We start from the raw sequence: 27,938 nt of genomic DNA, 5'->3' as shown, positions 1-27,938 counted from the left end.
CTACATGGCCCCACTCGCATCCATCGTCAGACCACACAAATTCAACATCTCATCGTACACAAACGACGCAGAACTCATCCTCTACCTTTCAAACAAACCCAACTTCGCCAAATGCAACTTTCACGATGGAATGAAAGCGGTTGCAAGAGGGATCAAGAACAGCTGCCTTCAACTCAACAAGGACAAACCCGAGATACTCATCATGGGCCCACACCCAGACGCCTGGAACGAAACCTTGTAGCCCCCTGCCCTCTGAGAACCACCACCCCCATAGACCACGCATACAACCTCGGAATCATCCTAGACTGAAAACTCAAAATGGACTGCCAGGTCAACGCCATCACCTCCTCCTGCTACCACACCCTCCGCCTACTCCGAAGACCTTCAAATGGATCCTTCCCAAACACAGGAACCTGCCACACACGCCCTTCATCAGCAGCAGACTGGACTATAGCAACGCACCATACGCTGGGATCAACAAGTGCCTCACGGGCATTAGGGGGGCGTGGCTTGGATGCCGAGGAGGTAGGCAGCGTGAGCTCGGAGCTCCGTGCCCGATCCCGGAAAATATCCTGAAAATCTGATCGGACCCCGATGTAATCGATATCATCCGGTACTGGAAGGTACTGCGGAGGGTCCGGTGCCCACGGAGGACAACGCCGAGCCATTCCACAGCAGTATTTCGATCTTGAAAGTTGGACCCGGGCGAGAAGTCGCAGACCCTATAATGGCGGCGGTGGCATGAGACTTGGAGACGACGGAGGCATCTGCCCGGAGACCCACTAAGGACTGCTCCCTGACAAATCAGAGGTGCTGGCGGTTGTATCGCGCCTCTCCCGAGGTGTCGGAGTGGACCTTGGGCGCACCCTCGGGCGGTGGCTGGGGACCGCCCCCTGGTAGTGGCGACGATAGTGCAGCAGTGACCCAGTGACGAAAGCCCCGGGCCCTGGCACGACTGGCGCCAGCCGAGCCGACGGTCGTTCGGAGTTCCTGCTTCTTGGAGATAACCTTGGATCCGGGGACCCCGCCGGAGGGCGAAACCCGGCGACGCTCGGAGAACGACCAGGAACATACTCGGAGGCCACCGCTCGGGCCGGCCCAGATGGGGAAGCCGAAGGGGAAGGGAGATGGCGCGACCGATACTGAGGCTGCGGAGGGAGCGGAGCGAGACCAAGCGGCATTGCAGCGGATGCAAGATCGTATCCTAGAGGCCATCGCCACCACAAAGGACGCCCTACAACAAGACATAGCTCAGGTGGCGACGGGCTTGGGCCTCCTGAAGGCCGACCATGATAAACTTAAGGACAGGGTAAAGGCCGTGGAGATCACGGTTAAGGAATTAGCCCCGGGCCAAACAACGGTGAAGGCCCAGTTGACGGAAGTGATGGACCGCTTGAAGGTGCTGGAACGGAGGGCCGAAGATGCGGAAAACCGGAACAGGCGCAACAACGTACGCCTAGTGGGCCTGCCGGAAAAAATCGAAGGCGACGACATGGTGGGCTACCTTGATAACTGGCTGCGGACGGAGGTGGCACCGGAGGGGTTGTCCCCCTTCTTCTCCCTGGAACGGGCACATAGAGTTCCAGCGCGCCCGCCAGCCTTGGGCCTTCCTCCTCGCCCAGTGGTGTTCAAGTTGCTCCATTACCGGGACAGAGACTGGCTTTTACAGAGGGCGAGAGAGGCAGGGCCCTTTCAAGTGGACAACAACAGAGTCACCATGTTCCCGGACTATACATTTGAGACGCAGCGGCTCCGGGCGAACTTTCTGTCCCTCAAGCGGGAGCTCCGCAAGGAAGGCATCAAGTACTCCCTGTTGTTCCCCGCCAAGCTGAGAGTGGTGGTGGATGAGCAATCACTATTCTTCGCGACATCCGCGGACGCTTGGGACTGGTGGGACACTTATAAAGCGGGAACGGACGGTGCTAAGGCCAGGGAGGAGGAGGCTAAGGTGGCGCAACCGATCAGGCAATCCCAACGGATCAGGAGGAACCGCAGGAGGACCGGAAAGCCATCGGTGTCGCAGACGGAGGCGGAGAGGCAGGCGGCGCTACAGGCGGTAGCGGACTTATCCAGGGCCGCCAGAAGTCAGTCCGGGAAGGGCACGGAATCAGAGGAACCGGGCACGGGCTCAGAGACGGGAGAATCGGAATTTGGTGGAGCCCGGGGCCCTATTGTGACACCGCAGACTTCGGAGGAGATACTAGAGGCGTGTTGAACTGAACTGGTGGAGTGAACTCGTTGGTTGGACACCGGGGCACTGGGCCCGTGGCAGTGGAACGTTAATACTTGAGGTTTTGGAGATCTGTAATGTGGGGATTGCGGGGTGGAGTGCGCGGGGCTGATTTGCTTTGAGGTTCTATCGCATCAAGCCACGCCTTACTGGCCCCTAAGGTCACCGCAGTGGGGACTGCGACCATTACCACCTTTCCTTGAGGGGTGGTCGGGAGTGTTGGTTTGGATGGGGGTACTTCCAGTTGCGGGGGGGCCTGTCCTGGGGGGGTGGGAGTTGCGAGCAGTTGGGGTTGCTCGGGGGGTAGTTGTTGTTGGAGGGGTTCAGCTTCCTGTTTGGAGAGGGTGGGTGGGTGGGCCCGTGGTCACGGGACTTGTAAGGACATTGTTCTTTGTTGTCTGGTCCGGTTGTGTAGGGGGGGATGGCTAGTACCGGGGCGTTGAAATGTGTGACCTGGAATGTGCGGGGTATGCAGTCCATGACGCGCAGACATAAAGTTCAGGCGTACCTCAAGCGTAGGGGGGTTCATGTAGCGTTCCTGCAGGAGACACATCTTAATAAACAAGAAGGGGCTGCTCTGCAAAGGCGCTGGAGGGGACAGCTATTTTACACGACATTCTCAGCTTTTGCAAGGGGGACACTGATTTGGATACGGGCGGGGGTCCCCTTCCAGGTCACAAAGTTATTGGTGGACCCGGAGGGCAGATATGTGGCGGTGGAGGGGAGGCTGAGAGGCAGGGTGATATCTCTCTGTAATGTGTATGCTCCTAATGTAGACCTGCCCGCCTTCTTGTCTACCATCTCGGGCAAATTGGCGGGTTATTTGGCAGGGCCGGTCCTCTTGGGGGGGACTTCAACTCGGTTGAGGATGTGTTACTAGATAGGTCCCATCCCCCGCTGCGCGCGTCCCCAGTGCATAGGATCGCCAAGCGTAGGTTGGAATGGCAGGAGAGCTGGGCCCTCACGGATGCATGGAGGGCGTTGCACCCCACCACTAGGGACTACTCCTTTCACTCGCACCTACATGACCTGCATGTGAGGCTGGATGCGTTTCTTTGCTCGGCGTGTGTGCTCCCCGCGGTGGGAGGGGCGGAATACTTGGCCAGGACGATATCGGACCACAACCCTTTGTTGATATCTCTGGACTGGATGGTGACTGTTAACTGCGTGCCAACGTGGCGCCTGCAACCCGACACCCTAGATGACTTGTTGTTCAGGGAAGCCCTGGGTGAGTGCATTGAGAGGTACTTTGAGGAGAACAGTGGCTCGACCTCCACGAGGGCGGTAGAATGGGATGCATTTAAGGTGGTGGTGCGGGGACACTGTATTGGGCACACGGCTGGGGCTCGGAAAACTCTGTTGGATGACTTAGATAAGGCTGAGGCACGGCTGAGGGACTTGGAGAAGAGGCGCCCGAATCACCCTGAGTTGCAGGAGGGGCTTAGCGGGGCACGGGAGGGGCTGGCGGTAGAGCTGGAGCGGCTGCGTAGCTTCGATCACAAGGCGTACATGACGAGGGCGCATGCGGAAGGTGATAAGGCGGGGTCGATGCTGGCTTGGCTCGCTAACCCAGTTCGGAGGGGAGTGCCGATCATGGGGATACAGGAGACGGGGGAGGAGCCCTGCCACACTCAACCCGGGATCCTGAATAAGTTTTGTGCTTATTATGAGGGGCTCTATGAGAGTGGTGGAACGGGAGGGGCGGAGGAGCTTGAAGAGTTCTTGGACGGGTTACAGTTACCACGAGTGGAGGACTCGGAGGCGGAAGAGCTAGGTCGGCCCATCTCTCTTGGAGAAATAGGTTGTGCAGTAAAACAGATGGCCAGAAATAAGACCCCGGGACTTGACGGGCTACCGATCGAATTTTATAGTAAATACTTAGAATACCTTGCCCCACGGCTGCGCGAGGTGTACAATGCGGCACAGGCGAGGGGTCGACTCCCGGGCTCCATGTGCGAGGCCCTCATGATCCCGCTCTTGAAACCGGGCAGAGAGGGTGCGGCTCTGTCCTCGTACCGTCCGTTGTCTATGTTGACGACGGACTACAAGATCCTCAGTAAAATCCTGGCCAACAGACTGCTGGTACACATGACAAGCCTTGTTCACGGTGACCAGTGTGGTTTCATACCGACACGCAACACCACTCATAACATTCGTAGACTTACGAGACTGATGGGTGCGGACTGGCCGGGTGCCGTCTCCCCATTCGTCCTCTCCATTGATATTGAGAAGGCATTTGACAGCCTTGAATGGGGATACTTGTATGAGGTGATGCGCCGCTTCGGGCTGGGGGACGGATACATAAAATGGACCAAGGTCCTGTACACCGAGGCGGTAGCGAGGGTTCGGGTGGGCACACTGATCTCGAGACAATACCCGATCGGGCGTGGCACTAGACAGGGTTGTTCCCTATCCCCGCTCCTATTCGCATTGGCGATGGAACCCTTCGCAGCGGAGGCCAGACTGGGCCGCCACTACGCAGGTTTATCATTTAGGGGAAGGCCGCACTTCATCTCCCTGTATGCAGATGACCTGCTGATGTTTCTGGCCGATGCGGGCCCCGAGCTCCAGGGGGCGCGGCAGCTACTGGGGCAGTTCGGCCGGTTGTCGGGCCTGAGGGTCAACTGGCCTAAATCCTGCCTGTTCCCCCTGAGGCCGGGAGAACCGTGCCCACTCACTGCTCAGGAACTCCGGTGGGAGCCGCGTTGTCTGCATTATTTGGGGGTCTATGTTTATCATACCCCGACCGACCTACTGGACGGCAACATCACTCGCTGTATTAATGCCCTGCGGGGATCCATGGACTTCTGGGCGACTCTACCGCTATCCCTGGCTGGTAGAATCTCCCTGCTTAAAATGATAGCCCTGCCCAGGCTTTTGTACTATTTTAGGACACTCCCGGTATGGATCCCGAGCTCTGTTTTCAAACGCCTGAGGTCGTTGGTCATAGCTTTTTTATGGGGCACGGGAAGGAGGCGCATAGCGCTCGACACTCTGTTGCGCCCCAAAGATGAAGGAGGTATGGCGGTGCCGGATTTTGAAGGGTATTACCTAGCCGCGCAGCTGCAGATTTTTACTCAGGAGGTGGCGAGAGTATATAGAGGCCCCGAGGACGCGAGAGTGGAAGGCACCCCGCGGCACGTTCTGGCGTACATTACGCTGCACCAGAAGCTCCGGGTGGGAGACCTGACGGTCGAGGAGCAGACGTTCCGGATATGCTGGGACCGGGCCCGTAAGGGTGTCCGCCTTATGTATGCCCCCGAAATACCGCTGGGGATGGTCACCGCCCTCCCACATGGAGGCGACTGGTCGAGCTTGCTAGGATGGGAGGAGGCGGGAATACAAATGCTGGGTGATCTCTACGAAGATGGGGTGTTGCTGCCGTTCCAGGACCTGCAGGAGCGATTTGACCTTCCGAGGGGCGACTACTTGCTGCACGCAGCAGTCACGGGCGCTATGCAAGCCCACTGGGGGGAAGGGCTGCAGGAACCGGGCACCTCGATGGCCTGCCAGTACACTATGATGGCGGCGGGAACTTTTAAGGCTGTCACGTGCTTGTACTCTAGGATGCAGCGGGAGGCCTTTCAGCCTTTGGCAGCCCTGAAGGCCAAATGGGAGCTGGACCTTCAAGTGGAGATCCCTGACACGACCTGGGGCCAGTTGCTAAGGCGGGCACGGAAGAGCTCGAGAAATGCCAGGTTTCAATTAATTCACTTCTATGTCATTCACAGGGCATACCTCACCCCCGGGAAAATCCAACAGTATTTTGGGGTGGCCGACGCTGCTTGCCCCAGATGTAACACAATTGGGGCGGATTTGGGCCATATGCTGTGGGATTGCCCCTCTCTGGGAGACTATTGGCAGGAAGTTGGGCGGGCCCTTAACGGCGCGACAGATAGGGATATCCGGTTCACTAAAGCGGTTGGCGTCCTTCATTGGTTCCCTCACACGCCTAGGAACAAGACGACTAGTAAATTTATAGATTTAGGGCTTATCCTGGCCAAGCGGGAGATCACGAGAAACTGGAAGTCCAGAGTGGGACCCACGTATAAAAGATGGTATGGGGAGTGTCTGAGATGGGCCGCGTGTGAAAGTACTCTACGGTACCAGATGGCCTGGAGGTTGAATGACGAGAAGGCTCTGGAAAGGGCAACTGCATGGGAAGTGATGGTGCAGGCGCTCCGTGATATGGATGATGAGGGGCAGGAGGGCGAGAGCGAACTGGACCGGGCAGACCCTATCACTACACAGGAGAACACACCTTAGCGAATGACTACTTCCTCCTGCAACACACCGGACACTTTTACACTGTTAACTCAGCGCAGAGCGACCACGGGGGAGGGTGGGTAGGAGGCTGGTTTGGAGAGGTGTTGGGGTACCGAAATTTGGGGAGGGGGAGGGGTGAAAATCACAAAAGCAACCCAGAGATATTTGCCTAATGTAGCGGTCAGACGTTGTAAGGAGTTACGAGAAGTGATCAGGGATGAGGTCACCCACACCGAGGACGAGGGGGACCCCCCGGATGGAGAAGGACTGGACCTTAATAATCTTGTACATGCTGTATATTTACTGATGATTATATTGTCTGTACATTTCTATTGGTGATGCAATAAAAATGATGTTAAAAAAAAAATTAAAAAAAAATAAAAAATCAACAAGTGCCTCACTCGCAAACTCCAGAACGCCGCCGGACTAGTCCTCTGCGCCACTGCCACATCAGCCAACACCTACCGTCCCTACACTGGCACCCCCTCAACAAGAGAATCACCTTCAAGCTTCTCACCTATGCATACAAGGCCCTCCACAACACTGGACCCGCCAACTGAACCACCACCTTGTGTTCCACGCTCCCCAGTGCTCTCTGCTTAGCCCAGCTCTCCCTCACCTCGGATCAAGAAAAGCAAATCAGGAGGGTGCTCCTTCTCCCACCTCGCGGCCAAGCCATGGAACTCCCTCCCTCTCTACCTCCGACAGATTGCATCGCTCCCTAAGTTCCTAAAGGACCTCAAGACCTGGCTCTTCGATGGAACCCAATGAACCTCTGGACACTGAAGTACTCCCCTTGCGCCACTTTCCCCAGCGCCTTGAGAACCGTTTTGGGTGAGTAGCTTGTGCTTTAGAAACCCTTGATTGATTGATTGATTGATTGATTGATTGATTGATTGTGGACGGGCCCCCAAACTTAAAGATTGGCTGTCTGATCTAATAGTGCAGGGAACAACTGTTTCCAGAGTTCAAATTGAGACCGTAATCCGACATCCATATCCTGATTTCCTGCATACAGTCCTGTAATCTGGAGGCCGTACACTCTGAATCACTAGCAAGCGACACCACAATTTTTGAGCCGTCAGCATAGGATACCACTGTAAAACCAAAAGTCTCTATAAGGTTGGCTAATAAAATTACATAAATATTAAAAAGGGTAGGGCTCAAAGATGATCCTTGTGGAAGAAGCCCACAGGGAAGCGAAAAAGACTTGAACCTAAATCCAATTTAGCTCCACAAACTGCTCCCTGTCAGAGAGAAAGGATGAAATAAGTTTAAGGGCCTTACACCAAATCCCCAGGGCGGAAAGAAAGGTCAATAAGAAGACAATTGCTGACGGTATCGAAAGCTGCGTATAGGTCTAGTAGAATTAGCGCAGACCACCCTCCCTTGTTGATAGTTTGCCTCATTTCTCAGAGAACGTAATCAAAGCTGACTCAGTGCTGTGCGGACTTCTAAATCAGCATTGTGTGGCATCAAGTAAGTTATTATTCAAAATGAACAGAGGTAGTTCGGAAATGATGGCTTTCTCCACATTTTCCAGAATACTTTTAGTGAAAACCATAACACTTAACAAAATGCCAGCTTCCATGAACGGCAAGAAAATATGACTGCACATTATTATAATTGTGCATGGTAAGAATAAAAAGCAAATATTAGGAAAGCAGGTTTGTCATTGCTGGTGGGAGTGATAGGGTAAATAGAACAAAATACATTCCACTTTCCATTTATGTTATGCTGCACGCCTTTTACAATGACATACAATAAATGAAAAAAACTGCTTGTGTTAAATAATATGAAGAAATAGGAAAAAATACTAGGATACATTGCAGATCCGTGCTACCAAAAACACTTTGACTTGCCTTAAGCACCACTTTCTCAGTTTACATACATTTTAGCGCACTACTGTCAAACGTGGCAGGCAGTGAAAGAGGTGTGTGGAAAATCCAAGAATTACATTTAGTATCTCTAGCAACCATATGATTTCACTCAAGCCACATGCATTGCATAGCACGAAGCACTGTCAGCAGAAACATGAGAGCAGTGTGACTGATTGGAGGAGGGGGGTAGTTGATAGGAGAGGATCTTAACTAAATGGAGAGATCACTATTTAAACAAACAACAAAACATTAACGAAATAAAAAATGTCCTCACAGAAAGATTATTTTCTGGTTCCATAGCACTAATATCCGATACAAAGCAAAGAAAAGAAATCAACACTTTTGCAAAATACAGACGGATGATACCAACATATGACGGGCATTGATGCATGTTTTTATGCTGGGTGTGGTGAGTGTAGTGTGTATTGTGACATCAGGTCTTAAACAAGCATTTACAATGCAATGGTTTCGCCTATTGGCATTGCTCATGACATTTCTTTTTTTTTTTACTTATAAATAAATGGCATTGTTATTTACATTGGATCTACATCAGGGCGGTGGTTTAAAATCCCCTAGTCTTAGGGCCACTGCAGATGGTGCATCCCTGATTCCCTCGGAAGCACTTTCTGCTCCAAATGTAACACCTTCTGTTAAAAGTACCCCGGGAATGCAAGATCGGTCCCCCCTACTCCTATCCATGGGCACTACTCCTGAAATAACTGATGGGTGTATCCCCAAATTGACCACTGAAATTCTAAAAATCCTCTCCTGGAATGTGGCAGGTATTGCAAATAAAATACATACAGCAGACTGGGATCTTTTAATTAGTACCAGTGATATCTGTCTCTTCCAGGAGTCATGGGCCAGGGAACCAGTGAGTAGTGTGGGCTTTGCAGTTTTCGAGACCCAGGCTAAATGGAGTGGAAAGGGGAGACCCTCGGGGGGCTTGGCGATCTGGGTAGCGAGTCACGCTGGTTGTACTGCAGAGAGCGTTCCTACGCTCTCCGAGGACATCCAGTGTGTACTTCTCGGGTGGCCCAACGCAGCAAAACTGGCAATTATAAATGTGTATTCCCGTCCAGTTAGCGCATCCAAGGAATCGCCTACCCTAGAGGATCTTGCGTCCTTTTTGGATTCATTGCCCAGTGACTGTAAAATCCTGGGCGGAGATTTCAATTGCCACTTCGAACCGCTGGAAGGCTTAAAGGAGGGTGCCCTTACCACAGAAGATGACTTCTGGGGTGTTCCACCATGTTCATCCCCTCATCCCAAATCCTGGTCTCCACTTGTTGTACAAATTATGTCCCTAACCCTAAACTATGCATTGAGGGCTTGCAATGGCCGCACCCCGTCAGACTGCCCCTCTTCGTGTACCTTCAATAGGAAGGGTCACAAATCCAGGTTGGATTACATTCTCGTCGACATCGGCTCATGGTCCAGGGTTCAGGATTTCAGGGTATCTCCCCGAACTGATAGCGACTATAACGCTCTCCTGTTAGATCTGAAACATCCAGCACCTTCTGCTGACTCGCTATCCACTAACTATAAGGATGACCCGGGAAATTTGGCCCTAAGTTCCAATAGGCGTAGGGTAAAATGGGCGAAAATAGTCAATACTGAGGAAAACATTAGGAAAATCTTTGATATTGCAATCCCGAAGTTTGCGGAACTAGACTATTTAATTAATCAGCCTGGTTCCATGGACTTTAATTCCAAACTGGGAGAGATACATGCAAATTAGTGGGTTCCCTAGCAGAGGTCTTCCATCCTGTGGCTGCCCCACAGCGTAAAAAGACACGCACTTCACTCTGGTATAACTCCTCCTGTCGCAAGGCCAAGCAAGAATTAATTGCCAATATTAAGACAAGGTCAGATAAGGGTGTGATCGCCAAACTTTAGACGGGTTTATAGAGATGCCATTGCGTTAGCAAAAAGGGAGTGGGATTGGAACCATTGGCATGATCTCTATCTCGCATTAGAAACCAGAGACTCTAAAAGATTCTGGTCTCTGGTGAATAATGGTACTGGAGAGGTCAAAGCTGCAGTGGAGCCAAATATTGCACCATCTGTTTGGGAGGCCCACTTTGGCAAACTCTACCAGGACACCGTATTGCCTGCCGCTGAAGTGGCTCGCAATGATATAATCAATCCTGCAGTTGGGTTGGAATTCACTCTTGGTGAGGTAGTGGGTGCAGTAGAGAGATTGGCAATGGGGAAGGCTCCGGGTTTAGATAGGTTGCATGGTGATCTCTTCAGACAATATCCTGAAGTTTGGGGCCCCTACCTCCTCATTCTATTCAATGCCATCTTGGGAGGTATGGAAATCCCCTGTACTTGGCTGGGAGCAGAGATAGTGCCAATTTATAAAAAGGGCTCTCCTCTCCTCCCAGCCAACTACAGGCCGATTAGCCTCATAGATGTTCCCCAAAAACTCTTCTCTCGTCTCCTTTTGGACCACCTCCTGGATTGGATGGAGGCAAATGAGATTCTTAGTCCTCTGCAGGCTGGCTTCAGAAAAAATACGTCCACCATGGACCAGATCTTCCGCCTCATCCTCCTGTACTGGAAAACGGTGAGGATTGAGGGCGGGAGACTATACATGGTGTTCGTAGATCTGAGGTCAGCCTTTGACCTGGTCCCACGAAAAAAACTATGGGAGGTCCTTCAGGTGCTGGGCGTACCAACCGAGCTGCTGCATGCCATAATCAGGCTGCACGATGGTAATTATGCGCAGGTCAGGTGTGGGAGGGATGGAGCGCTCTCCGCAAGGTTTCCTGTTCTCAGGGGGGTTAGGCAGGGTTGCGTCTTGGCGCCGACCCTGTTCTGCCTCTTTGTGAACAGTGTTATATCTCACCTTGATGGAGTAAAAGAAACCGACGCCCCTTCCCTGGCAGGCAGGAGGGTGCCAGCTATCATGTTTGCTGACGACACCCTCCTGCTTTCCAAAAGTCCAATGGGGATCCAGAGGATTTTGGATGGATTTGGTCTTTTCTGTAGACAACACGGTCTAGAGATCAATACAGAGAAGACCAAATTCATGATTTTTAATCCTTCACCTAAGAGCAGACCAAATCCCACTCTGGGTACGGCCAGCTTAGAAAGGGTCACAACTTTTCAGTATCTGGGGGTGACTCTGCACGAGAATTTATCCTGGGAACCCCAGATAGTGAAATCTCGGCTAAAGCTGACCCAATTATCTGGTGCAATCCTGAAGGTTGCAAATGCATCAACCTATAAACCCATAAGTCCGGCTCTAGAACTGTACAAAACGCAAGCCAAGGCGGCTGCAATGTACGGCAGTGAGCTTTGGGGGTACAGAGCAGGTCGGGATCTCGCAAGAGTAGAAAATATCTTTCTCAGACGCCTACTGGCTCTCCCCCGTGGCAAACCCCTGATTCCCCTGAGACTGGACGTGGGTCTACCCCCTATCGCTGCTGAGCTGGAGTCTAAACCAGTAAGATTCTGGCACAGGCTCTGGTCCACCAGCGAGCTTGAACATTACAGGAGTGACCTCACCCATGTATTGGCCCTGAATCAACGAGATAGAATTCCCTGGCTGGCCTTTGTTAAGAAGGAATTGTATCGGCTAAACCTGTCTGAACTCTGGGAAGCCCCTGAAGCAGGCTGCCAAAGGTTATCCCGGAAACGACTTGTCCAAATATACAAGCAAAAAAGCCTCGATTTACTTATGACATCGACCAATAACGGCACCCTAACTGAACGTTTCCTGCAATCCAAAAATTCTTATGAGTTTGAGGATTTTATGGACATTATTTTCCCAATCCTTGCTAGGAAGCTGTTTATACAGTGGAGGGTTGGTACTCTACCGATCAAAACTTTTACCTCCAAATGGCTTCAGAGGGATGATAAATCCTGTCCTGGCTGTAATTCTCACGATGAGGAAGAAACCCATCTTTTTTCCTTCTGTCCTGCATATTATAGACCCAGGAAGTACAGGTTGGTCCCTCTTTGCAGGAATTTGGGTTTCAGGAGCTACATAGATGCCTATAGAGTTTAAAAAACCAGTACTCTGCCTCATGTAATTTTTGCTGTGGCGAAATTTATTATGGCTATGTGGCTCATCAGGAAAAAACTGTTAATTGCACAAAACCCCCAAGTGTGAACTTGTCGTTATATTCATGGACTGTGCTTTTATCAATTTATGTCTATTTTGTTCCTGATTATGAAAGACTTTTTCCCTCATCGTCCCTAGAATGACGCGTTATTCCTTTTTAATGTAAATGTGTTTTTATAAATGTAACTCTTTTTTTCTTTTTTTAAATGTTGTCAGCTTGTATATAACATGTATCTTTTATGGTCTTATAGACCGAAATAAAGAATTTTTGGATTGGATTGGATTTACATTGCCAACAGCTCTCTCAGCCCACACAGCTCTCTCAGCCCACACAGCTCTCTCAGCCCACACAGCTCTCTCAGCCCACACACAATGCAACGGTTTCGCCTTTGACAAAGTTAGAGCTATTGGCATTGTAAATAACAAATTGTTTATTTATGTGTTGGTTTTGAAAACAGATAAATAAATGGCATTGTCATTTGCAATGTCAATAGCTTAATCTTTCGCAAATGCAAGACCTATTGCATTTGCACCCACACACACACACAGCCACACGCACACAGAACCACACACACACACACACAGAGCATGCCTGCCCCCCCCCCCACGTACGTTCCTAAGAGAAGACCAAAACATGCCAGAGAAGTCTATAACATCACTGGTACTCAGTATTGGTAAGTGGTAACAAACCCAAATTCTAGGGTCAAAAGTAACAGAAGGCAGACAAATCACTGTTTTACTATGAATGTGTATAGTCGAAAAACACTGTGTAGTGAAATTTCAATGGTTAAGATGCGGTGTAGAGAGGACTAGGCAGAATGGGGTGCACACAAACTAAAACAAAGGTGCTTATTAGGGAAAGGTTGTGTGTGAACACATGTACAAATGTGCACTACAATTAGTATAGGTGATAGCAGATGGCGCGCTGAAGAGCTCATGGGCGCCTATCAACTGTGGAGATAATGCGGAGCCGTAGGGCATGGGCACTCACTGGGTACGTCCACTCCTACAAAGTCGCTGGTAGGGGGAAACTCCTGTGTGCACAAACATAATTATGCATGTACAGTATAACGAATGGCACGTAGAAAAGGCACGTGGCTGTAGGGTGCGATCTGGAAAATGGCAAAGAGACAGTACATGGGCATGAATGCGGATAGGGAAACATGCAGCGGTGCAGTATGACAAATGACCCAGGGTAGAGGGAGCGTGAATGACGGAGACAGTAGCGGAGCAAGGAATAGAGATTGTGTGGAAACAGTAACGGCGCTGTTAAAATGCAATACCTTGACAAACTGTAACAGCTAGAGACGGTCCGAGAAGGATATCTTTAAAATTAAAATAAAGCTCTGGGTGAAATAGCCGGTCGTGGCAGGACGGGTAGGTCCAAAGGTGGAGCTGCAAAAACGGAGAGGAAGAGTTAAAGCAGCTACCAGACCGGAGATCCAGCTCACGGACGGTGTAGTAAAAAGAGGAATCCCACGAGTGATGTAGGGAAGTATCCATCGTACGAAGAGAGTATGCGGGTGTGGTCTCTTACCTTACAATAGGTGAAGGAATGCACAGGTAATGTGCTCCACTCGAACATAAGTCCTCATCCGGGTAATGGATGCGGATGGGGTAAAAGTGGGTGTGTATATACAAGATATGCACTGCTGTGATACGGTTGGTGCATAGGTCAATGGGGGGTATTAATTGGTGAAAGGATAACAACTAGACCGGTAATCGAGAAAATGATGAGTGGGTCTCAATGTGCGCCTGTGCTAAAGAATAGAGGCAGCTCATGGCAATGAACGTTTGTCGGCCGAAATGCGGGAGGGTCAATAATATGAACGAGGGACAGGAGGAGGGGACTGGACGAGAAACGGCGAAGAGAGGGTCTGTGCTTCAAAGACCTTTGGGACATAGAAGTATTTACCCATGCAGCACATTATCCTGGGTGCCATAGCATCTACTGTTACATCATGTGAAAAGCAATATGCATTGTACTATCCATAGAGAGTTTGCATCCATGTGCCTAAGAGAGCTGTATATTAAAGTACCCGCTCAGGTGTCAGATAAACTGTCATGTGGTATTTGTTTCCTGCATCATGTGGCTAAAAGAGAACATGCACTAACAGTGTAACAATAATAATACAAAGGAAAAATATGACAGCCAGTGCTGCGATCCAAACCTGCTAAGCACAGCTGCACTCTTAACCAAAACATTCACCCCTGCGCCATCTAGGCCAAGGGAGTGATAGCGCAAACTCGACCCAAAGGTATTGAAGCACTTTAAAAATAAAAAAAAAACACAGCAGCACTGCTGTCAGTGCCCAAGATCGCCTCCAAAGACCCGTCTGGATCACAAGAGCACATTGGAAGGGGAAGGAGAGGTAGTGGGAAAGTTTATGGAGTAGCTGAGTACTGTCTGGGCCATTAACACCCCAGTCCTCCAACGCCAGTGACAACTGCCTGTTTGCGCACTGCCTGTGCCAATAAAGGCATATTCGGTTTCCACGAGTGACAACATACGCTGCAGCAGTGCAGTCCATCTGGCCGCATTAGTGAAAGCATAGCCAAAAGGTAACCTAGTCGGGGACCGCACGTACAGTCTGCACCAGTAACAGCACACCTGCCTTCACTAGTGACATCACACTTTTATGTTGCAGTGTTTATATAGCGTGAACTCGACCCAAAGGTATTACAGCTGGATCAGACGTAAGAACCTTTGCTGACACACCTTTCCACTTTGCATTCTGGTATTTGTGGTCCTATATTTGAATGGACACAAACATGACAAGCACCAGAATGCAAGTAGAGCTAGATTAGCAACTGATGTTGGTCACCGGGCACTGTGAAACTCAGGAGGAGTTTATGTTATGTTTTATATATTTAGTTTAATGAGATGTCGGGTTTGCTGCTGTGCATTGTTTGTTACATCGCTAGTAGCTGCAGGTGACTTGGAACACGTGGATACCATCTAGGCACTCAGTAGTTTGCAACAGCGCATGGGCTGGTGTGAAGTCACTACTCGGTAACTCTGATACTTTATAACCCGGAACAATGCAAAAGCAAAACACAGCAACCTTAATTTTACTACACGGTAGCAGCGGATCAGTGCTTGATAAATGCAACATAAAATTAAAATAAAAAGCTACACATTTTGTTTTAATATGGACGTTACTATTTGTCTAACAAAGTTAGAACTGGGCCCAACGATATCATGCTTTCTAACATACGTGAAATGTTCTAATCTGCATCCGTCGCCAGTCGCAAGGTTGTGTAATTGTTTCCAGACAGTTCTTGGTTCATAAAGGCTGCTCAGAGCAACCATATGTGGGCGACATCAAAGGCGGCCGAGTGCCGCGATACTTCGGAGGAAGGCGGGAGGCGTCCTGCGCCGTATTCCTGCTCCCCCGCCCGTTAATAGCTCGTTCGGCCGAGATGGTGTGGCTCGCTGGGCACCTTCTGCCGCAATTAACGCTCAGGCTGCGATACCGATGGCCTCCACTGATCTTGCCTCAGGCCCGTCGCGGCTCAGCGCTCCCGTGCCCGTCCTCCAGCGGGCCAATGTGCCCTGCAGTATAGGTAAGGCGAGCCACCGTGCGGATTGAATAAATGCTCCGCTTTCGGAGCTTCGTGAACTCGCCGCCGCAGAACCTTTGGGACATCGGGGAAAGGATCGGGTTACCCTGGCACAGACGGTGGCCTGCTCCCTGGCACAGCCGCTGCAAGGTCGGAACACACTTTGCAGCATCTTAAACAAGCTACTGCCCGGCCGCCATCTTCGCCGAAATGACGAAAACAAACATTGAAAAAAAAAAAAAAGTAAACCCGCCCACCGCCGCAATGACGATCGGAGAGGGAAGAAATCGCGGGAACGCCCACGAATCTGGTCCGGCCATGACGGACAGATCTCTGTTCCAACGGCTAGCCTCCATTTATGGAGCTAGCCAATGGAACAGAGGGGCGGATTCCAAGCGACACTGTTTCTAACATTAGATTTCGCCTGCGCCGAAAAGCTGCGCAGTGCGCAGCTCTCGACCAGGCGAAACCTAAAAAGGGGCTAGTTCATAATACACACCATCCTATGCATATTACTTTATGGAAAACCCTCCACACGTCATCAAACAGCTCAAAATCTCTTCTAGACACAACACAGCAGCTGTCTGACAAGTGGTCAAAAAAAGGAAAGATTAGAAGGACTGGAGAAAATATTGGTTATTTGCCAACAAAGCTAAAACTCTTATTTCCTTCTGTAAATCACAAGATGAATATTTAGGGAATGAATTGACTTACTTTCTTGATCGCCAGATGCAGCACCCTTATTTTTTTATATGAAAAAGACTGACATCTCAGACACTGTATTGACTACAGAGAGTTAGCTCAAATTACTATAAAACATTAGTATACATTACTTCTTAATAAAGCAATACTACAGTCTGTGCAAGAGGCACACATTTATACCAAACTTCACAGCAAGATGCCTACCATGTGCTGCATGAATAACGAGGCGATGAATGAAAACCGCTTTTGAGAACCTGTTTGGGCATTTGGAGTATTAAGTAATGCAATTTGCATTGTACAATGCTCCTGCCTTATTTCAACACTTCAAGATTTAAATGTTTTCTGATTTGTTGAATCACTTTGTGCGGATATTCAAAGCTGGCACTTTGTTTTTCCCAAAATCCTTATTGAACACCACCACACTGTGGCAACCAACAGTGTTATCTTGTTTTTAATAACATCAACTGACTTGTAAACTTGAATTTGAAGGAAGAGGCTCAATTTCTTGGGATTAGTTTGAAGGTATCTGGTTTATCACACGATCCAAAGGTGTCTGCCACCCATGAATGGCCTTTTCCTACCAATGTGAAGGAAACAAATGTTTTTTTGCGTCTGCAAATTTTTACCACCAATTTATTAAGAAGCTTTCACATTACACTGAGGATATCACGTCCCAAAGCAAATTATGAAAGGAGGTTTTTGCTGACTGAAGCTGAAGAAGCATTTAACATGCAGGAGAGACTGTGCATTCAGTCTTCTATTATATGCCATTCTGAAACAAGAAATACATTTACAGGAGACTAATGTTTATGAAATGGCCTCAGTCAAAAAACAAATATTCTCTTTGGAAAAGTCAATCAGTTCATTTACAACCACACAATATATCCACACTGCATCATCAGAGCATAAATGCACTAAATCTAAAATGCTAAAAGCAATATCTGTTAATTTTATAAAAACAATTATTGGCAATAGATTAAAACATTATATATTTTTTTTAAACTTAAGAAAACCATTGCATACTCTATACACAATCAATTGTTATGCATACAGAAGAGGACATGAAAATACATATATTGTGTCAAAAGAGAGACACATAGCAAAACAAATACAATTTCAAAACTTTTAATCAAAAAAGCGGGAGAGAACAGTAGACAAAAAGTTCATATCATTGTACAGAAACACAAGTGGCTATTAGATTATCTGTCACAGTCAAGATGCTGTGAATAATCTTTTTTCATTAACTCGCAAATATCCTAGCGATCTAGTGTCTATACATAAAAGGCATCGAAGTATTTCGGTAGGTAGCAGTCTATTGAAACCACCTTCTTCAGGAATGTTGATATCTCCCAGCCACCAATTGTATTATCTTTCCAGGTTTATTTCTGGAAAACACAGACTCCTGAGTATTTTCTATGTACTCTAGGGTTTTCAGAGACGTGTGACCAATTTTTTCTGGTCCAGTATCCCAATACAAAATCTGTATATTTCAAAGAGGACACCCTGTGCCAAAGGCGATAAAAATGGAGGGGTCAGCACCTCTCTTCCATAGGACCAGGTCTTTAAACTACGATTTTTCTGCTATAAGACAGTTACGGTCCTCAAAAATCTGTAACCTCGTCCCTTCTGATTTCGGGATGATTGCATCAAGATCCCTGTACTCCTTTTTCTTGGAATCACATGGGGACCGCACCTCCATTCTAAAATGGCACCATGATGACAAAGGAACCATGTAACCTTTTGAAATTTGGACCTATTATAGGAATTTAAAGTGCCTAGGGAACTTGCAGTGTAAGCATAATGCCAAGCTATGTGAGCATTCTTCTTTTCACAATTAACTTTACTATACCTTATACACCTAGTTTAAAGGATCTATTGGCAAATGCTTGTTTGTATTGTTAAGTCTTTCTTGAAAAAAGATGCTCAAGAAAAATTTGATCCTAAAGAACTTCAAGATATTCATCTGAAGACTCCTCTTACAAGACGTAACAATATATATGTCAGTCTTGCAGCTATATTCATCCCTAGCAAGAAATTACAACTTGATGGGATGCATATGTGTCACGATTCAGATATTTCACGTCAGACAAATTAAAATCACGCTGCGCTCGTTTTATGTTTTCTTGTTAATTTTGATGACTAAGAACATGCTAGGTTTTGTCCTATCTGTACTTAAAGCAAGTCTTTATATTCCATACATTTTAGATAGCAGTCGGTCCAGAATCTTGTCATACCATATGTTGGGGCAAAAAAGTCCTCTGCATGGTACAGACATGTACCCCTCCCCAAATTGATGACTGCTTTCAGCAAAGCTGTATGCCAGGAGAGGGTTGCTATAGACTGAGCTGTGCATTGTGAGCACCAAGCGGGACTTGCTAGGCCCATACCATGAGCCTCGGTGACCCGGTATGGCAGAGGAGGCCCCCGGCAAAGTTACCACTTCAGGGAGTGCAAAGACTTGTTAGAGTCTCTGCCGGTGATCTTGTGCTGGACGAGCCGGCGTCCGCATCATCACATACAGCGGTAACCCCGACTGCCAGGAGGGGCTGCAGGTACTAACATCGCCAAAGGATTCAGGCCACCACCCGAAGGAGAGACTGAGGCTACGATCAGCAGGTTGGACCCACACTGTGAAGGAACTGCCCTCAACTCAACACGGAGGACAGCCTGAGGTGCCATAGACTCCTCGCATCCTTGCTGGCGGCAGTTGTGAGTTGAAGAAAGGATTTTCCCCAAACTCCATTGAGCATAGTGAACCAACTGAGTCTTCACGAGCAGCACCGCTCATTTGAGACAGCCTGCACTGCCAGAAGCTGCAATGTAGGCGGCGAGCAGCCCGACTTCTCTGAACTGAGTAGGACTCAAAAGGAGTGGATTGAAGGAGTCTACTGCATCACTCAACTCTTTCGGGCTGCAAGAGCAGGTAACATGTGAACTGGGCAATTGGTCCCAGGGGACTCGCAGCTAACTGTGCTGCGGCACCATAGACATTTTGAGTAAATTCCTAAAGAGTCAAACGAAGAGGGCTTGAGTACGGCTTAATAGTTTGCATTTCCTGATGTGCCCTCCAGTTAATGGGAAATAACCATAAACACATTACACGATGGAGGGTGGGACAGGGATTAACCTGACAACTACTAATTTCCCGACCTCAAGGGGGACTGTGTTGTTGCTTGCGAATGTCGTACTTTGTTGCATGTGTAGAGTTAGAAATAAAATACAACTACAGCTAACATGGAGAGTCAAGTACAGAAGGGGTATTCGGCCCACATGAGCAAGATCATATTAGACCAGACCTGGGACATCAGGAGTAAAAGGACTCGCCCATCATGGTTGGGCCTAGCAACCCCTGCTTGCCCAGTGGCCCTCTGAAAGAGTTTCTGACGCCATATTTACTGATTGCTTAACTGATCTTCCTTTTTAGGATGGATATCAAATTCTTATGATAACAGTTGATATTTTTTCAAATATGGCTCATTTTTCTCCTCTATCCAAGTTGCTACTGCTGATGAGATGTTACAGTGTATGACAGATACATTTTGATTTTATCGCACACTATAATTTCTGAAACATTATGGTCTGGATCCTTTTCATTGTTTACTCTGAACCATCTCTAAGTATGGAACTGATCAACATGAAAAGATGATGGATGCTGGCTTTCTATGTAGTGTACCAAACTGAGGTACACTATGTAGAAAGTTCAGACGACCCATATTGGCCTTCAGGGCTTACATTAATAATCCCAAATTCTCTCTTTTGTGGTAGTGCGGGCTAGCAGTATAGGCTTATCACCAGGTTGTGTTAAGCATCTGTTGCAAACACAGAGTCAATAAATGAGACACACGCAAGAAGAAAGTTGAGACCAATTTAGAAAAATAACACAGATTTTTATATAATTTTAGACTCCAAGATCATCGGAATCAGGTAAGTACTTTAGGTGTTATAGATGATTACAGGAAAAACAGTAGAAAATCACTGCTGTCAGATTTGAGGCATGAGCTTTGAACGTCATAATGTTATCCTATGGGAGAAACAATCACTGCCTAAGGTGCACTTACAAACGATTCTCAAGGTTACTCTTATGGATTTAAGGTGCTTAGGAACCACGGTCCAACAAATTACCAACTGATCGATTTGCCTGCACTTTTGTGTCCGTAAGCAGAGGTGCTGGTTGCGATAGTTGCCTCAAACACTACCCGTTAACGTAAATGGAAAAACCTCTAACAATAAAAAGGCTGTAAATGGGGTCTTGGGGAGAAGTCCAGCAGCACCCAAAGAGGGGGCTCCACTCTTGAGGGTCAATGGAGCAAGGAGGCACAGTCGGCTGACTCAGGCTGTGGGGTACGGGTGCAAAGGTGTTTTGACCGGGGAGGGGTGGGAGAGGTTGCTTGCATTGGAGGCTCTCACTTCTTGGGGTCAACCTGGCAATAGGGGCAAACAAGACATCAGGGCCACTCTCGGTGCTAGCCTCAGTGATGCAGACGTCCCTTGTCGGTAGGTCGGTCTTGTCAGGGTTGCTGTCCAGACTGGATACTTAGCAAGTCTTGGCTGCTGCAAGGTCACCGGTACCCAGGGTATTGGTACTGGAGTACTCCTGGAAGGTCAAAAGGCTCTAGATTTGCTGGGGAGACTGAGCTGCCTATGGGAGCCACAAAGTCCTCCTCCTGGGGTGCTGCTTCCTCCTTGGACCCAGTGGTCAACAGAACGGTGTAACAGGTTAATGCAGGCAGTGCCTCTAGACTGCAGGTAAGCAGTTATTCCACTTCGAGGGAGATGCTGACTGATTGGTGAAATGGTGACAGCCCTCCAAGCCGTTAGAAGGATGCACAGCTGCAGGGCGAGTTGGGTCTTTTCAATTGTCTGGACAAAAGCAGGCATGGTTTGGCACCAAATTACGTGCTGGTCCACAGTTGTTGCATTTTCGGGTTTTCTGTCCCGAGCAGACAAATCTGAGTTCCTGGTGTCAAGGGGCAACCAAAATACTGAATTTAGGGACCTTAACGGGAGTGTAAGGTAGAAGCCAAATGGCTGCCTGCCGCTGGGGTGACTACACCCCCTATATGACCCCTTCCTGGGGAGAGTGGGCATAAACCTGGCACAGAGCTCCTAGTTCCACTAAAAAAAAAAAAGATGGTAGAACCCTTCATTTGTTGTTTACTTCAGGTAAACAACCTTAGGGGTGTGGCTAGCCTGAGAGTGAACACGCTTCTACTTAGCTAATTTTCCTGCCTGTACTGGTGCCAATGACTTTAGAGCAGGTAATGGCATCTCCCAGGTCTGGGGGAGGCCGGGGTTGCATATCAAAGGCAATAGACGCTTTGAAACCTCTGATCTTCATATTCTAAACACTAGCCATCCTGCTGGAGGAGGTGTGAACCTACCTCTAGAGCAGGCAATGTTTCTGGCCTCTGAGAGCGGAATCTTATCTGCAAGGGGTCAGTAACTTGTCTGTGGTGGCAGGCTGGACGTTACCAGTCAGCCATCACACTAAGGACTAGTAGGAATCAGGGGGCACCTCTAAGGTGCTCTCTGGTTGCAGGTCAGGTCAAATCCGATACTGGCATCAATATAGGTTTGTCAAGACGGGTTGCTTGGTGCCAAATACCGTTATTTTCAGTGAAGTCATCAAGTAGCTAGGTAACTCGTAATGGTAGTATGAAGAGACTACTGATGCCCGAAAGGGTTTAGAGAGACATGAGAGGGCAAAAACGGAGAGAAGGATTATGTGTGGAAATACCCAGTTCCATGAAGCGAAGTTAAGAGAAAAAAATGGGAAATGTTCGGCCCACAAGGAAGGGATTCCCTAATGGAGAAGTGCGAGCATGGGCATACAAGTACCATTCTTCACAAAAAATAAAATTCGTCTGGGACATTAGGTTTTGGTCTCCACGTCTACTGTACAAATACCACACAAGTATGGGGCAAGAGGAAGTGGAAGATTTACTCCCAATTTCAACCGGACCAACTGTAATGTTTTTTTTTTTTTTAATTAAAACGAAGCCCGATTTTATGTTAATCATAATTACTGCTTTATGAGGTGGGAGAGAGTGTTTCTTCGATTTCATAAACAATATACACCCTACTTCATAAACAGTGGATAACAATGTAAACATGCAAACAATAAATTGAGCATTATTTGTTTACCTCAATTTTACTATCCTTCTTGTATAAAATATCTGTTAATTCTTTGATTTTACGGTCCACGAAGCTGTGATCACAGGCTGCGTCAAATGCATCTTCTTTCAGTGGATCGTCATTACTTTGCAGCGTTAGATTCGGCTGCTCCGTTATTCTGAAATAATAGGACTGTGTTAATCCAACAATTTAGAAAGGAAGGATAATAAATATTGTGTTGAATATGTAGTAGGTTTTTATTCTGCATGGTATTCAAGGATTTATTTGGATCAAAGGTGTCATTGTTACTAGAGGATATCTTGGTCCTCTTGCAGATTTTCAACTCAGAAGTGGACTTAATCAGATGAGCACCAGGAAGCACTACAATACTCAGTTAACGGCACAGACACTATCCCCAAAATGAATGACTTCCAAGGTGAGTGGATTCCAACTCCATCCATAAGTTAATAAAACATCTTCCCACCACTAGAGCCATACGGATTAAGCCACGGTGCACCCAAGCAAAGAAGTGACGCTGCAATAACTTGCAGGAAGGAGGAGTGGTAACTATGAGAAATACTGTTACTCTATGGGTATGTGGATTTGGGCCCGATTTAAAGGTTGGCAGAGAGGGTACTCAGTCAAGTGAGATAGAATACCTAATTCACAAAACTCTTATCCGCCCTCCCTCTTTAGAGCCGGGCAGACTGCCAGCTTTCCGTCAGCAGTGCCCCTTGTTTGGGTATGTGAAAGGAAAGCTTACTCCAATAGCCTGACAGAGTAGTGGTCATAGGTGTAAAGGCATCACACCACCGTCCCCATTTAGGGCATATAGTAGGATATCCTGTTTTTTCTATCACAGCTAGGGAAAACACAAACATTTAAATAATGACCGCCTCCCCCAAAACTCAGGAAAAAAACTCCTCCGGTGTGGGAATCATTTGGTATTTATTTTAGAAACCAAAAAGGTAATTGGGAAGATGTCAAAAAGGACTGTGGCCATCCAACAAATGTTTGCTACGTTCAGAGGAGCCATTAAGATGGCAGTTCCTCTGAAGGTACAACAGAAATCATCTCTGAATATTGCGTTATTTGGTCCATCAGGGTAGCTAAAGTAATATCTTCTGCTACCCTGGTGGACAGAGTAAAGAACACCTTACAGTAAGTCCTTTGTGTCCTATATTACTTCACCTTTGCGCATTCTGATGCTCAAGAAATATTAGGTTTACAATTCTACATTTTTGATGAAGAATTCTATGACAACCCAGTGGAACAAAAGAAACTAAAAGACCAAGAGATAAGCCTTTGCTAAAACAGTCATCAATCTACATATCATAGCTGTCAAAAGCTCTTGCCTTTCAGATATTCAGAACAAACAACCAGCTCACAATGTCTGCAGTCTTTACTAGTCCTTTGGTGCCTTATGGAACAAAGATGCTCAAAGGAAGCCATTCTTAAAGTGTGTTACAGTTCTGGTTCTAAAAACGCTGCACATAATTCAAAAAATGCAAAATAATAAAATTCACGTTGTGTTATTATAATTATATTTGCCTACCATATATAGGCAGTGGCAAGCGACAAGTGCTGATCTCATTCTGCACCAAGCATAGGGATCAGTCTTGGTTTCATTTGTTTAACCCTTTTTCTCACAGTATAACTGTTTTTGAAACAGAGACAGTATCAGTTCCTAGTTGTCAGAAGCTGCACCTAGCGTTCATAGATGCCAGGACAAATTCACAACAAAACTAGTCTCTTTTGTGCAGGCAAGACGTGCACAACCCAGCATAACCATGAGTCTTATGGTAGTCTTAGCAACATGTTTTTTTATATAGTTCAAAACATTAATTCTGTCACTGATGAACTCACCTAACGATGTTACTTTAACATATTATATATATATATATATATATATATATATATATATATATATATATATATATATATATATATATATAATATGTTAAAGTAACATCGTTAGGTGATATATATATATATATATATATATATACACACACACACATATATATTTACACACACATACATATTACCTACTGGCGGTCGCCAGTAGGTAGTTATAGTTAGGATTGTTTTCCATAGGGAATCGGCAATATTCTATTGGGAATAACTTTGGCGCCGGTTGAGGAATCTGCCTGAAATGTTCCTGAAATTTGCCGCTCCGCTCCTTCCCTGAAAGTTTGGGGGGATTCGTCAAGCGGGGGCCGAGAAAAAAGGGGGTCCCAAAACGTGTTTTCCCCATGTAATTTTCATGGGGCGGTTGGACTCACTTTTAGCCCGAACGGCTGAATGGATTTCCACAAAACTTGGCAAAATTGTAGGGACTGGTAGCCCGATGTGCCTTTGCTATGTCTCAAGATATGTGCTCCAGTGGATTTTGAGTAATTTAGGTTAAAAAAAATATATATATCTATAAGCACGCCCCAGCGCGCTACGCGAGTTCGCGAGCGGAAAGCTGATTGGCTCTCGGGTGTCTGTCAACATTCCAAACAGTCCGGAGCGGCCGCCATCTTGGGTCTCGGTAGGATCGAGACAAGAGGTGGCAAAAACAAAGGGGGAAATGACCAAAAGGGGGCAGGGTAGACCCCCCTGACCCCCTAGGTTTGATGTGGGAGCCATAAAAGGCTCGCGGGGGGAGCGCCCGGTACGCGCACCGGGGAGCGTACCATAAGGAAAAAAGAATGACAGATTTTTTTTTAAAAGTAGCATTTTTTTATAAATTGGAGGTAGTTCGAAAAAGAACTGTTTTTTTTTTATTCTTTTTGTTGTTTTATATTTTTTTATTGTTTTTGGGAAAATTTTTTACTTTTTTTGGCTTTTATGAACAATTTTATATTTTTTTGTTATTTTATGGGGACAAACAAAAAACAGGGAATTGTAAAATGCTCAACTGGAGCAAAAAAAAAAATCAGGAAAAAATTAAGGTTTCTTTGGGCACTTGTGGTTGTCACCAGCACGGTTGATGAGTTTAATGCTTTGCTCACCATAGCTAATTGTCCTTCCACAAAAAATGCAAACTATTTTGAATTGTCCAAACTGGGTTTGGATGTTTGGGACCATCTCCTTTGTCTCGATGGACCCGATGGAGTGGGTTGCTTACTGAGAAGATTGGGGAGGGTTACTGGTCAGTTCTCTGACCTCTGCCGCAGCATAGTTGTTCGGGTGCCGGCGTTGCATGTGGCAAATCATGGTGTTGTTGCCAAAAGAATACTTTTTGGCAGGGTTCCCCCTGGAAAGTACAGTGCCACAGATCATACAAGTCACCTTTGGCGCATTAATTTTTTTTTTTTGCCCCTTGGGATTTAATATAACTCCCAGACTATGTGCTCCTCCTCCTCCTCCCCCCCCCCACCCCTGCTGCTGCTGCTGCTGCTGCTGCTGCTGCTGCCATTTTTCAGTACAAATTGGTACTAATAGGTCTCCAAACAGGTCTTCCTCAGTCAAAGGACAAAGTGAGAATAAGGAAAAAAGGTGGGGGCTTTCATCATTTGGAAAACAAAACTGTTCTGAACCAATGAAAAATGTTATTTTCAGGTCACATGAAGCGCTTACGCTGCGCGCCCGGGGGCGCTTAAGTAGCGCGATCGTATGCGCTCGGGTGTTTCCGGGTGCGCTTACGCCATGCGTATCACGCGGACACGGCTACGCGGACAGTATGACCCCAATTATGAGCAGGGATTTAATACCAACAGACCCATCAGAATGGGAGGACACGAACGTAGTAATCCCAGAATCGTTTTTTAGGGAACCGCCGGGGCAATCAGCGCCCGCCCCCGAGAACCCCACAGACGAGGCACTTCCTTCAGGGTCGGGGACAACCTCAAATGTATGTACAAACTTGCAGCCATCAATACTGGAAAACATAAAAGGCATTCCGGTTTTTAATCTCTCGAAGAAAGAGATTGATCCCATGGCCATTAATCTATTAACTCGAGGTTTATCATTTGTCCCGCCGCAAACTTTGACAAGTTCGAATTCACTAAAGATTTACATCTATTTTTCAGAAAGAAATTTGAAAAAATTCTTCTTGGAAAAATCCACCACCGTTGATCAGGAAAACAGATCCGGGCTAAAACCTCCCTCCTCCTTTACTTCATCCCTTGATATGTTGGGACCTGAGGTTAATATCTTTGAAAAGGCTGTCACCGCTAAGGTGGAGAAAATGATCAAGTATGTCCCTACCCCTGACTCCAACCTTCACAGGGACGAGGAAGTCGTCCTCAAAACCCTGAAAGACGACAAAAATATCACCATCAAACCCTGTGATAAGGGTGGGGGTATTGTCATTTTTGACACCCCTAAGTATACTGACAAAATGAATTATCTACTGTCTGCCACTCGTCATTACCAGAGAATTACATCTAACCCTGAACCTGCTCTCAAACAACGAATACTCAAAATGGTCCAAGAGGCCGTGAACCAGGACTGGATCTGTGATTCAGCGGCTGAATACCTGACCCCTACCAATACCAGAATCCCCATCATCTATGGGGTTCCCAAAACTCATAAGAGCTGCACTGACCCTCCGCTACGCCCTATAGTGGCCACCATTAAATCGGCCACTGAGCCCCTGTCTAAATACATAGACAAATTTCTCCAACCTCTAGTCTCTGAACTAGAATCCTATGTCAAAGACACGGGACACTTTATCAGCTTAGTGGAAGGCACCCCATTCTTTAAAAATCGAGAGTCACTTGTTACCCTGGATGTTGAATCCTTATACTCTAACATCCCTCAGAGAGGAGCCTATGACACCATAGAAAACATTCTCTCGAACAGAAATGATATTACTAACTCGGAGTTCATATTACAATGTCTCGAGTTGGTTCTCCATGAGAACTACATTGAATTCAATAACACCATGTTTACACAAACTAGTGGTGTCAGCATGGGGGCCAGTTGTGCCCCCAGCATAGCCTGTTTATACATGGGAGAATTTGAGCGTATTAACATCTTCAACGAAATGGCCCCCTTCCATGAAAACGTCAGAGGATGGCGTCGATTTATCGACGATGTCTTTTTAATCTGGAAGGGGGACCATACGACCCTGGAGGAATATATATCATGGCTGAACGCGGCTGACCCCAATCTG

General features: G+C 47.4%; 1 protein-coding gene across 1 annotated transcript in view; it reads right to left on the bottom strand.

Moving 5' to 3' along the window:
* The window catches only part of LOC147710591 (CDK5 regulatory subunit-associated protein 2-like), an 883,251-nt gene that overhangs the window by 728,504 nt on the left and 126,809 nt on the right, over positions 1-27,938 (bottom strand). Inside the window, exon 8 of the mRNA XM_086921269.1 lies at positions 22,862-23,009. Coding sequence (XP_086777395.1) covers positions 22,862-23,009 — 148 coding nt within the window. The remainder of the gene's footprint in view (positions 1-22,861; positions 23,010-27,938) is intronic.

This window comes from Lissotriton vulgaris, chromosome 5, assembly GCF_964263255.1.
Source record: "Lissotriton vulgaris chromosome 5, aLisVul1.2, whole genome shotgun sequence".
Lineage (NCBI taxonomy): Eukaryota > Metazoa > Chordata > Amphibia > Caudata > Salamandridae > Lissotriton > Lissotriton vulgaris.
The sequence above is the reverse complement of the archived record's forward strand: the minus strand, read 5'-3'. Positions and strand labels throughout refer to the sequence as shown.